The sequence below is a fragment of the Paramisgurnus dabryanus genome, chromosome 18, assembly GCF_030506205.2.
Source record: "Paramisgurnus dabryanus chromosome 18, PD_genome_1.1, whole genome shotgun sequence".
Classification (NCBI taxonomy): Eukaryota; Metazoa; Chordata; class Actinopteri; order Cypriniformes; family Cobitidae; genus Paramisgurnus; species Paramisgurnus dabryanus.
In genome coordinates, this window is record NC_133354.1 from 4,306,309 (window position 1) to 4,318,944 (window position 12,636).

General features: G+C 36.1%; 1 protein-coding gene and 1 long non-coding RNA gene across 2 annotated transcripts in view; both read right to left on the reverse strand.

Annotated features, from left to right (window-relative positions):
• LOC135721525 (urokinase plasminogen activator surface receptor-like) overlaps positions 1-3,910 on the reverse strand; it is a 43,542-nt gene extending 39,632 nt beyond the window's left edge. The window contains exon 1 of the mRNA XM_073812567.1: positions 3,856-3,910. Within this exon, the coding sequence (XP_073668668.1) occupies positions 3,856-3,904 (49 nt within the window). The 5' untranslated portion in view covers positions 3,905-3,910. The remainder of the gene's footprint in view (positions 1-3,855) is intronic.
• Positions 543-2,273, reverse strand: LOC135721517 (uncharacterized). The gene is made up of 2 exons (XR_010521499.2): positions 2,016-2,273; positions 543-1,270 (listed from the first exon to the last, which is right to left on the reverse strand). It is a non-coding gene; the product is annotated as an uncharacterized lncRNA (long non-coding RNA).
• Positions 3,911-12,636: the final 8,726 nt, after the last annotated feature.

Below are 12,636 nucleotides of genomic sequence, written 5' to 3' on the forward strand. Positions count from 1 at the left end.
TCAGCTGCTCCATTCTTCCAAGCAAACTTGAGACATCAATGCTATCGAAGGACACTGGAGGTAACTCATCCAAGAAATGGGAAACAAATCTAGGAATGTCTTCGCCACATTCATTTATCACTTTAAGACAGCTTTTTATGTTATTGATGTCTTTCTGTGGCCCTTTATGAGAAACATTCCGTTGTGTTGTAGGACACAGTTCAAACAATACCTTCTTTGAGGCCTCAATCCAATCAGAGTCAAACGTTTTTGCAGCCAACAGGACAATTTCATCCTGACTCAGAGTCTTAATTTTGACAGCAAGAAAATTAAGGAATTCATCCTCAACAATAACTTTCCCGTCAACAGTATTGTATATCTCAGGTTTCAGACGAGAACGTTTAAATACAGAAGCAGATGATACAGCCAGCCCTCGTGAGGCAGCGTCCGCCATGTTAGTAGCAGTGTAATATAAATGCACAACATCTGATCACATTGTAAAGGTTTAATATAATTGCACAACATCTGATCACATTGTAAAGGTTTAATATAATTGCACAACATCTGATCACATTGTAAAGGTTTAATTAAAATGCACAACATCTGATCACACTGTAAATGTTTAATATCACTGCATGACATCTGATCACATATGAAGGTTTAATGTAACTTTACAACAGGTAAAGCAAGACCACCCTGCAATAAATTAAGACACAGCTTTATCGGAGTCATCAGGAGCTGATCCCAAGCGTATATCTGGAAGCTGTTGGTGTATGTACTGGTAAAGTGCTTGGCGACTGTGTAATGGATGCAATATCAACCCTGTTTAAAGCTGACAAAGATGGTTTTTTCTCAGTAGAGATATGTACATTTGTGCCAGCTCAACACATTGAAGCAGTTTCTCGGACAGGGTTTACAGGACTAGGCCTTAATTATATTAGGACATTTTAGTTTTTACAAACAAACCCTACAAAAAAACAAGACTGGTGCGCATCTTGTGACAAAACAATGGCACTCATATATGTTGAGGTATGTCAGTAAAAGGTGTTTTTAAATTATTGTAGCTCAAATATGCATTTTAGCCTGGGACCAGGATAAGCCCTGTCAGGGAAACTGCACCAGTGTTTTCCCATATCAGATGTAGGTTGCTTCAGGTTGAGTTGTGATTTTAAAGTGTAGTTGTGGTCAGAGACGGATAGATGCTCCCATTGTGTTTCTGCATCACAGTTTAGGAACATGTTGATTGTATCATCCTCACAGTTGTCCACTGCATCACTAAACATCAATGCATCTGTGAAAACAATATAACCATAAACAGTTTTATGTTAGTATTTAAAATAAACTTGCATCATGAGAATTAATATATAAATGGCACCCATACTTAAAGGAACAGTATGTAGGATTGTGGCCAAAACTGGTATTGCAATCACAAAACGTGTGGCTAAAACTGGTACTGCAATCACACAGCTGGTGGCCAATATACCAAACGACAACATAAACATCAGTTGAGGGCTGCAACTCCACTTTTTAAATGACAATATCCTGGCCGGACCGCTGTTGTGAGTGATAGAAGTATTTGAAATGAAAATGATTTCTTAATGTCTAGTGACATTTCAGGGCGATTTAATGATTAATTGATATAAATTTCTTACATACTGTTCCTTTAAACAGAACAGTGTGTAAGAGAGATGCATTAAAAAGAGACAGAAACATTATGCACACAACCTTTAACTTCAGTGTTAAATAATACGTTGTTTAATAGGTCATTATCATCAATATCTGAATGAGAAATGAACTGACATTCTAGCATCTGAAATCTCAGTAACTTGTAGGAATCACGTGGGCTACTGTAAGAATGCAATGTACTATAATATCTCGTTGTATATCGTAAATATAAAAATATAGGTGGACAATTAAAACCATTCAAATAGTTGCATTTTATAAACTAACGTTACTGATCTTAAGTGTATTTGTAGAACGGACTTCACAAATCTAACTTTAGGCGAACGAGCACAAAGTTAGCTAAGATAGCTTACCTGAAACTGGCCACCTTTTCAACACCCGGCGTGGTTTAAAGTTACCGGAACATCGTAGTCGAACCATTAATTGGGATAAGGGTGTTCCTCAGTTGGCTTAAAATTGGTAAGAAAGAAACATAAAGGCGCTCGAGTGAGCTTTTTTAACTTAACACGTCGCCTTCCGTCACTGCCTCAGCTGCTCATCGTCTATGCGGCCGGAAGAACGTTGACAAAATGAGCGAAATGGCGCCGCCCTTGTTGTCGTGAAAAATAAGGTGAATAGGGCGTGTTCGAAAGTTTCGCGAGACAGTCTGCGTCACCCTTTAGCGCGCGTGACCGCGCGGTCACCCTTTAGCGCGCGCGACCGCGCGTAGATGATAGAAGAAGAAGAAGAAGGGCGCGTGTGCGTTGTGCGAGATATCGGATGCAGATCATGCATGGCGGCTTCAAGTTCGGTCTATGTTTTCACTCCAAGAGGTCAAAAAGAATAGTTTCATGATGCGATGCATGCTTTTTTCAATAAACGAGCTGACATCTCAGCGTACAGGAATTCAAGATCCAACCTGAAGTAAGTGTCACAGTATTGTCTATTTGAACACTATCAATGGTCATTTCACACACTGTCCGAGGTTTTTTGCCATATGCACTCTTGTGCAAGCGATGACAAAACCTAGTGTAAGTTAAACCATACAAACAGCACGTTCACATCTGCACATTTCCATATCATTTCCCCACAACTAAACAAACTGAACAGCATAATGTAACGACGTCTTGCATTTATACACAAATCCGGACACCTTACTAATGTGTAGAAAATTCAAACGGGATTGTACTTTATTTAAATCCTTCCTAAAGAATGAATGAATAAAAATAAAGGAATAAAGTTTGATTTTAAAGAAACATGTATTATATATTATACTTAATGTAGAGTTGATTTGCACAAACAGATAAGTTCCATATGAAATTCTAAAATGATAATTTTTATTAAGCTCGTGTTTATGTTCAGTAATTGCACTTTAATGGAAATGAAAATAACCTATTCATATAAAAACATGATAACAAACAGACTCACACGTTCTTTTTTGTTTACTGTTTGCATGTTTAAAGGCAGATGCTGACAAGTTTGTGTTGTGAACATGAAAATAAATACAGAGTTAACCGTCAGAGAAACATCTGTGTGTGTTTGAGATTTTTTCTCAAATGACACGTTATGTGATGTCCCATTGCAGGACTGAGATAGGCTGCTTTACTTGTATATAAGCAGAACAATGAGACTTTTAAGGAGAGGTTTGTGAAAACCCTCCAAGTAGTCTGAAATTCAGTGCTTTTGTGCTACTTCTTTATCAGATCGGAAGTAACGAGTAACTAACTACTTGAGTCGTTTTTTCATCTTATACTTTTTTACTCTTACTCAAGTAAATAATTAGATTGATACTTTTACTGGAGTACATTTTTGTATAAGTACTTGTACTTTTACTTGAGTACAGATTTTGGGTACTCTACCCACCTCTGAATGCACTTTACATGAGCTTTTTAGGTTTTTGCAGTTTAGGATAATGAAAAACATTCACATTAGTTAAATGACCCTAATTTCCATTAATCTATAATATGTAAATATAATAGTAAATTAATCCTCCATCATTCTGAACTCACCAGTGAATTCTACAGTTATTAAACTTGCACATGTGGCAGTGGCAGTGTCCGGACACGTTCTCTTTTTTTTCACAAGAACCCATCATACCGTAACACTCATAACATTTGAGTGAATGTCCTGAAAAAAAGAAACAGAATGAGGTAAAAAAAATGTATTTTGTAACTAAAAAAAACATTAAATAGGATTTTGTGTTGTTTACTGTACCTCCAGTGAAAAGAGCGCAGAAGAGAACAATGAAGATTTTCAGATCCATCTTTGGTCTGTCAGGAGGTGAATAAAATCATAAACCCTTTCAGTGGCTTTTATAGGAACGATCAAAAGAGGGGGTGAGGCTTTGATGGGAAAAGTACATTTAAATACAAGGGATTAAGTTGTCGTAATCTTAAAGGTCAAAAACATCAAATATACAAATATATGTGTCAGGCTCAAAGAAAACAGAAGATCCCAATGCAGTTAACAGAAAGCTTTAATTCAAATAATAATGAGTGCAAATAGACAATGGCACGTCTGGGCATAAAGCCACACCAGGGCAGACGGCTGAGGAGGGGAGCTCCTGCGACAGGCAGAGGGAGAGAGAGCATTAGTGGTGCTGAAGGGAGAAGCTGGGCAGCTTCAGTGCTGAAGGACCCTCCTGCTGGACAGCGGCAATGCCGCGGCGAGTGTGCGCTGCTGCAAGCACAAGAGGCAGTCAGTGAAGCAGGCAGACAGTAAGCAGGCAGATGGAGAGTAGTCCGTAACTGGAGGATGAGAAACAGTTCAGAGAGCCGTCGAGTAAACAAAGTCCACAGCACAACTCCCGGGAAGCAGAGAGCACAGACTGGGGTAGAAGAGATAAACCCTGGGCAGCACAGATAAGAGGGGCAAAACAGACAATAAACTGGAAACAACTAACAACACGACGTGACAAGACTGGAAACTAGCTGAGCTAGTAACGGGCGAGTACATAGACAAGTACAGACGAGTACATCGACAAACGGACTTGCAAAGACACACTAAACACACAGGGATTAAATACACAGACCAGAAGAGGGGATAACAAGCAACAGGTGAGGAAGACAAGAGGAGGCAATCACACTGAACAGGAACACCTGTGAGGGAAGCACACGTGAACCTGTGAAACAAACACAAACACAGGACAACCACAGCACTAACAAGACAAAACACATACATATAAATATATATATACACACATGAAAACAGAACACTAGACAAAACAAGACATAAAAACAAAGACTAGATAATACAAGGGAGCGGGGAAGAAGTCACAAGACACGGGAAAAACGTGGTCTAATATGACAATACCAAAACCACGTTCTCCCACACAAAACATTGTACTGTCAGGACCCTGCCACACACAACTAGATATAATTACCAAACAAGATTATGGCAGAGTCCTAACAATATGTCTATTCTATTTATTCTTTTTTTCTTCTTTTTTGTGATGCCAGTGGAAATTTAGGCAGTGCAGTTAAAAACTAAACCAAAACATTTCCTCAAGATTTGCTTCAGAAAAAAAAGTTGCAAGAGTGCTGTTCACCAGAAAAACATGCATGTGAAAAGTATAACAGACCAGACATGAATTCTGAAAGCCTAAATGCTTTTCGGCAGGTTATCAGTATCTAACTGTGGTGGTCAGATAACAGTACTCGTTTTAAAGACAGATAATAATGTTTTTATTCTTATTCTTTTGAGAGATTAAATTTGCTTCCTTTTATCCAGTTGAATAAAAAAAAAACATTTTGTTCAACAAACCTCAAAATGTGTGTTTGAATTGCAAGTGAAGCTGACACGAAATAAAATCTGTGATCGAACCCTTTCCTGACATTTACATTTTGTCATTTAGCAGACGTTTTTATCTAAAGTGACTTAAAAAAGGGGGAAACAATAAAGCAATTCGAAAAACACAAGAACAGCACAAGAACTATTCTCATTAAGCCTAACACAGTGCACATATTCAAGGGTTATTTTTTAAGACAGAAAAGATAAAAATAGAAAAACATTAAAAAATATATTAAACTCTTTATAGGAAGTTAGGTTTTAGCTGATTCTTAAAAATGACCACAGAATCAGCAGATCATTTGTGGCAGACACTTTCAACCATGTTATTTATTTTAAGAAAATTAGCTGGGAACAAACATAAAAAATTATTAGAGATTTGTACAATCTTGAATATATCATTCACTGGAAAAAGTTGGTTCATCTTAAAATGTACATGAATTACAAATTTTTTTTAAATACAGTGCATCATTTTTGCATCCACTTAAGTAAGTTTCATATGGAATTTTAAGCAATTTAAGCAATTACATTTTTTTAAGTAAGTTTTTCAATTGCTTAAAATTCCATGTAAAATTGACTTTAAAAAGTGGAAGCAAAAATAATGCACTATATTTAAGTATACAGCCCATTATTTTAAGTCCACTGCCTAGTTAGTTATATTTACTAAAATAATTCAAGTAGTTTCAACCAAAAATTATTTATTTATTTTCCTTCTTACACATTTTACATGGTAAAATTTAGTTAAATTTACTAAATAATCTGTTTATTTAGAATTACTCACCTTTTTGTGTTATGTTTACTCAAATTTGGTTAAAAAACAATAATAATTTGTTTTTTAATAGAATTTACTTATTTTATATAGTTACATTTACTAAGCCCCAATATCATTTTTACAGTGACCTGGTTGCCTTAAAATGTTGAGTTAATTTAACTTAAAAGTATAAGTTGACAGGAACAATATTTACAACTTTTTGAGTCAACTAATATTTTGCCTCAACCTAAAATTTTAAGACATCTAGGTATCTTTTTAAGTTACCAACAAATCGTATACTGTTTTGTTACCTGTTTGTGTTTCTCTCTCTCTCTCTTAATTAAAATTTTCAATTTAAGTGTGCTTTATTGGCATAACAAAAACTGTACATTTGTATTACCAAAGCATTTGCAGCTGGGCTGCGTACAAATAGTGCAAATAAAAGCAAAAATTAAACAAAGTATATAGTGCAAAAATAAAAATAAAATAGTACGTTATAGAAATAAGATAAAAATAAGAACAAAGTTAAATAGTAGAATAAAGCAGTAATTTATATTACTTATCTTCTACATATAATGGAGACATTAAGTCAGGTCAGATTGATTTTCTCTTATATGACATGTAGACACACTGTAAAAAACTTTGCTGTCTTAATTTTTTTTAATCAGCTCAGATTTTCAAGTCATTTCAACTTACTGTTATTTATCTTGACTAAATGAGTTGTTATATCTACAGATGAGTTGTTATAACTTATTTCAACTATATTTTATAAGTTGTATCAACTCATCTCTTGTCAAGATAAATAATTGTAAGTTGAAATGACTTGTAAATCTGAGTTGATTCAACACATTTTTTTTTACAGTGCACATATTGTGCTGCTAACCAGGGGCGGATCTACCAGGGTGGCACGGGGTGGCAGTTGCCACCCTAAATAAAAGCATTGCCACCCCATATGCCACCCCAGCGCGGGTATCTTAATATATATAATATATACCCGAGTAGGCTCTTTTAACCAGAAAGGCAATGTAGTTTTTCTCTGCGTGTGTTTGGGGGTGGGAGACACAAATCTGACGATGATTGGTGTGTGTGTCTTAGATGGGGTGGGACAACCACATAGCTGATGGTGATTGGCTTAATTTCCATCGTTAGCCAACCAGAGGCAGCAGAGTTCATACACAAGCATGCAGTCAGTCCAAGTAAAAAGTCTTTTACAGTGTAAAAAAAGTCCGCGCAGATTTGCCAACTTTTTAGACCCCTTTAGCGACTTTATTAAAAAAGCGACTAGGACAAATCTAGCGATCTTTTCTGGCGTGGTTGGAGTCGCACAAACCCGCAACAACAGAGCGATGGGAAGTACAACGAGCTCAAAACAAAGGTAGCGGACGCAAGCACAAAGTATAAAAAGCACAAACGTTACTTTTCCATCGTTGAGGTGAAAGGCAAGAATGTTTATGAACGTGCAACTTATGCCCATGAAGAAAGAGTCTCTTCACGTCTGTAGCGAGTAATTCTGATCTAATAAAGCACCTCACATCATCACATGCTGACAAAAAGTTAGTGGTTTCTTTTTAGTGTCTTTAAGTGATTAAGTTGAGCATCACATCAGCAAATCAGAGTACTAAATACGGTCATATTTTATAGATAAATGTTGCATCAGGATAAAAATACAAAAATTAAACTGATGTTAAATATTGCATGAGGTAGTTGCTTGGTAGTTAAAACAACTGAACTGCAGTTTTGTGTAAGCAGTAAATATCTTTTAAGCAGTTCTTTCTAGCCCGTCATGTCTTGTTAGTGCAGCAATCAAAATATTCCATACGAGCTTATTATATCACTTGTTATGTATATAGTCTAATGTTTTTATTTATCTTCATTAAGGAGACAAAACTATTTAGTATTGTGTATGTTTAGAAAGCTTGAAAGACAACTTAATGCGGCATTTTCCAGGATATTATGAAAAGAAAGATATACATTATTTTTACCAAAAAGAATTGAAAAATCAAATACTATGGGAGTGGAAGGTACAAATAAAACAGAAAAATATGTTGTGGAAGGGAAAGGAATAGATGAAGTAATGAAGGAAAGAAACATATGGATGGCAAAGAGCTAAAAAGAAGTAAAAAGACAGAAATCCATCATGAAGTGAGTGAAAGGATTAAAGAAGAGGATTATGAGAGAAAGAGATGTGTGCCTTTCAAATGTTTTACATAAATATAAACTAGGCAAACCTATTTTATTTATATAACTGTCTTTATACCATTATGTTCAACCAGTCAGTGTTTTTAGATATTGATAAGCTGTATGTATTAACTTAGTATTAAGACAAAGGGTGCTACAGTAGAGATGCTAAAGGTAGCTGCTTGGGTACTTACTTATAGGAACATTTGTTGTTGCGTTTATTAATGTTATAAAAATTTGAGGTCCAGTGTTCACCGAATATAGTATATACAGTATATAATTTCTTGAATCCACGACAACCATGCAAGGACGCTTACTTCATTGCCACCCCTTGTAGTTCTCATGCCACCCCCTTGCCACCCCATAAATAATTTTCTAGATCCGCCCCTGCTGCTAACACACAGCAGTCCTTGTGTTCTCCTAACAGAAAGCTCAGTTTCTCAATGTTTAACAGGCTTTCGTGTGTCTTGTTTATGCCGTTTATTTTTTGGTAGAAGATTGTTCGTATATCTGTGTACTTTGTGCATTCGTTTAGAAAATGTAGTTCTGTTTCAATTTGGTTTTGGTCACAATGTGGATACAACCTGTGGCAGCCATGTTTTTCTCTGTCTGACGTCTCTATAGTGTCCAATGAGTCTGTATCTGGTCAAGATGGATCACCTTGTACAGACCGTTTGCCCCAATTTCTCTTTAGGGTCAAACAACATTGCATTTTACTTTGTTGTTGTGTTTGAGTTTTCCAATGAGTGATGTAACTTTGTTTGATTTGTTTTATAATTTGGGTAACTTTTATTTTTTATTCATGCTTTCCAAGCTTCCTATTCCTGTTGGATATTTTCAGCAATTAATAAAGTTTATACTGTGTTACATTGGTTGGCCAAAACAACTGTTTTACATGTTTGTTTGTGCAGACAGTGCAATAAAGTATGTGAAAGTAATATACATTACACCAAACATTTTTTTTTATCTCAAAAAGTGTAAAAATGTAATGTAAATATGTTTTTTAATCATGCATTTTGAATGTGCATTTTCAAGAAAATGAGTTCCATAATAGTAAATATTAAACACACATTTAAAGGGATAGTTCAGTTGCAGAGTTGCAGTTGGGACTATTTTCGAGGACTTTGTAATATCATTGCGCCTGGTACGACAGCAAAGTTCCTTGATTTTTTCAAAACATAATTTTTCATCAATACTAGTTTAGTCCCGGAAAAGCAGGGTTTCAGTTCATGTGGTGTGAACATTCTAAAAGTGGGTGGTCCCACAAATAGTTCAGATACTATTTATGACCCAGGAGATCATTGAGGTAAATCTGCATTAGGCTACCCAAAAGGTTTTTTTTTTTTTTTTAGCTGAGTGGATTGTGTTGTGCAGATGGCTGCTGTATAATATGCATATGCTGCCACCTGCTGGTACATGCCAATAATTACAGTTATTTCACTTAGACTTGTTAATTACAATATCATTATTACATTTTGTCAAATGTAAAGGCTTATAATTAGAAACAAGTGTATGGTGGTGTGGTTAGATTTTATTTCACGTTTTTCTCTGTTTGCAGTATATATATTTTTTTCTATCAATATAAAACCAAAGAATACAATAAAATTAAGCTATATTAAATAAAACATTGTTTTTATTGGTGGCTACTGTAGCTTCACTATGCGTTTCAAAAGGGAGGGGAACGGTGCATTCAAACGGGTCATACGCGTTAATGCTTCCCATTCACTTTTAATGGGTGATGTTGTGCGTTACCAAACTGAATTGTGGATCCGTCAGTGCCGTTGCTCGTGGCAGAGGTTGAACATTTCTCAACTTTTCAAGTGGCAATGCGTGCGTCAGCCAATCAGATCGCCTTTTGCAAAAACCTAGGCAGAGCCAGCCAATTACGTTTATGGAAGACCAGGTTGTGGCCACTGTGATTGGCTGTTGGCAACGCTTCAGTCAAACCTTCCGTCAAGCGTTACGCTTTCGCCTAGTGTGAATGTGACGTTAAGCTGTGGACTGAAAAAGGAAATACGCGATCAGATGCGTCCTTGCGTAGAGTGAAGCGAATGACATGATATGGGCGCCGCGTTTACCGCTAAAACACGCGCTATTCGCCTTAAACACGTCTTCGCCCAAGTTGAAAATATTGAACGCAAGCAGAAAATTTGCATGGCACGAAGTTAAATCCAGCAAGTAATCTAGAGCGAGTAACACAATGTCCGTGTTTTTTGTGTACGTAGCATGAGCTGTTGGTTGCAATTCATAGCCTTACCGCTAGATGCCGCTAAAAGTCCCACATTGCACCTTTAAAGGGGCGGTGAATTTGTCGATTTTATTGTTTTATACTGTTGCCTGATGTCTACTTCTGATGTCCGCGTGGTTTTAACATTCAAAAACATCAAAAACAATAAGTAATAGGCTATTTTGTAACATAGATTAGTGGCTGTCTGGAGAAATGGTTCGTTTGAAGGGGCGGGCCGCATTGAAGACCTGGACATAAACACCCACTGCTATGATTGGACGGCTTCATTCCCCGTCATTACATGTGGGGAAATGTTTTAAAAACATTAATGTGATAAAAATAGCAGCCGAACACAAATATGTTTGAGCCACAAAAGATTCTGGGTGCTAAATATGATACGCATAAATGACAATACGTATATTAAAGTAGAAACAAAACTCGACGTGACTAAATTACCGTATACAACACAGTAAGCGCGCATCAGAATCTAAACTGCGGCTAATAAATCCTTATCAATAACTTTGTATAATTCGATTGTGCTTGTGAGGTTGCTTTTACATTCACGTAATGTTAAATACCACAGTTATATGATAAAAAATAAGCTTTGTTGAGTGTTTGACCTTTCAAACGTAACTCGCCTAAATTACCGTATACAACACAGTAAACGGGCATCAGAATCTAAACTGCGGCTGATAAATCCTTCTTTATAAATAACACTGTATATTTCTACCGTTAAATTACAGTCGTGTTGTTAAGTGGTGTATCTTTATTAATCGTTTAATGTTGTTAGTACATTAAAACAGTCAAACATACGTGTTTAGACACGGATGTTACAACAGACATATCAAGCGATCTCTTCTAACAAAGCAATAGTGAAACGCAGTAACTTAAATAAAGTAAAATGTCTTACTGTGTATAATGCTGTGTCATTGTTGTCAGATCCAATATAAGTGGTGCTTTTAATCACAGTCTCTCTGCAAATCCAGCATCGACTTCTTTCCAAATGAATCCGTGTACACAAAGTTAACAAACACTCCCCACACGAGCTGGAACTTCTTAAAAAGCAAACTTTTTCCAGGCATTTAATGTTATGTTCCAAATCTCCGAATTAAAGTATTTAGCTTCTGTGTTGTTCCCACGCGGTTCTTCCACAACCGAAAATGCGTTTCCAGTCTATCATAACAGATCACCGCGTCAAAATAAAAGTCTCTCAGAAAAAATGTATTTAAAAGTCATTTTGATTACATTTGTCAATCTTTAAAGACATATTTACTTGTTGAGACACACGTGTGTCACGCAAAGCTGTGGGCGGGACTTCAAAAGTGGTCCTTGTATTTGGCTATGGGGCGGTGCTTCAATTCTACTTTGACGTCATAGATTTCCGAATTCCACACTGGCTTGTTTTACTGGCTTGGTGCCAAAAACGGTTATATTTCAGTAGCACGGACGTTTTCAGTTCTGAAACTTGCAGGATGTTGATTTAAGTATGATGACCTCTTATATAACAAATTATCAAGTTAAAATTGAGTATTTGATTCACCGCTCCTTTAAAGGAATAATTCACCCAAAAATGACAATTCATAATGAAAATCCACATAAAGTGCACATAAAGTTGCTGTGGGGGAGTCCGATATGGAAATGGGTTAATGTCTTAATTTAACAAAAAACTTTGTAGTGCATGAGTAAAAGTTTGATGAAAAAAATCCAGATAATCCAGATTTACTCACCATGTCATCCAAAATGTTGATTTCTTTTTGTTCAGTCGAGAAGAAATTATGTTTTTTGAGGAAAACATTTCAGGATTTTTCTCATTTTAATGGACTATAATAGAGCCCAACACGTTACAGTTTAATGCAGTTTAAAATTGCAGTTTCAAAGGAGGAGAAGTTATGGTTTAAAAATGCATACTTTTTATTTCCCTAGATAAAACCCTTATGCCTCGTTTGGGATCGTTTAGAGTTCTTTGAAACTGCATTAAAACTGTTACGTGTTGGGGTCCATTAAAATGAGAAAAATCCTGGAATGTTTTTCTCAAAAAACATAATTTCTTCTC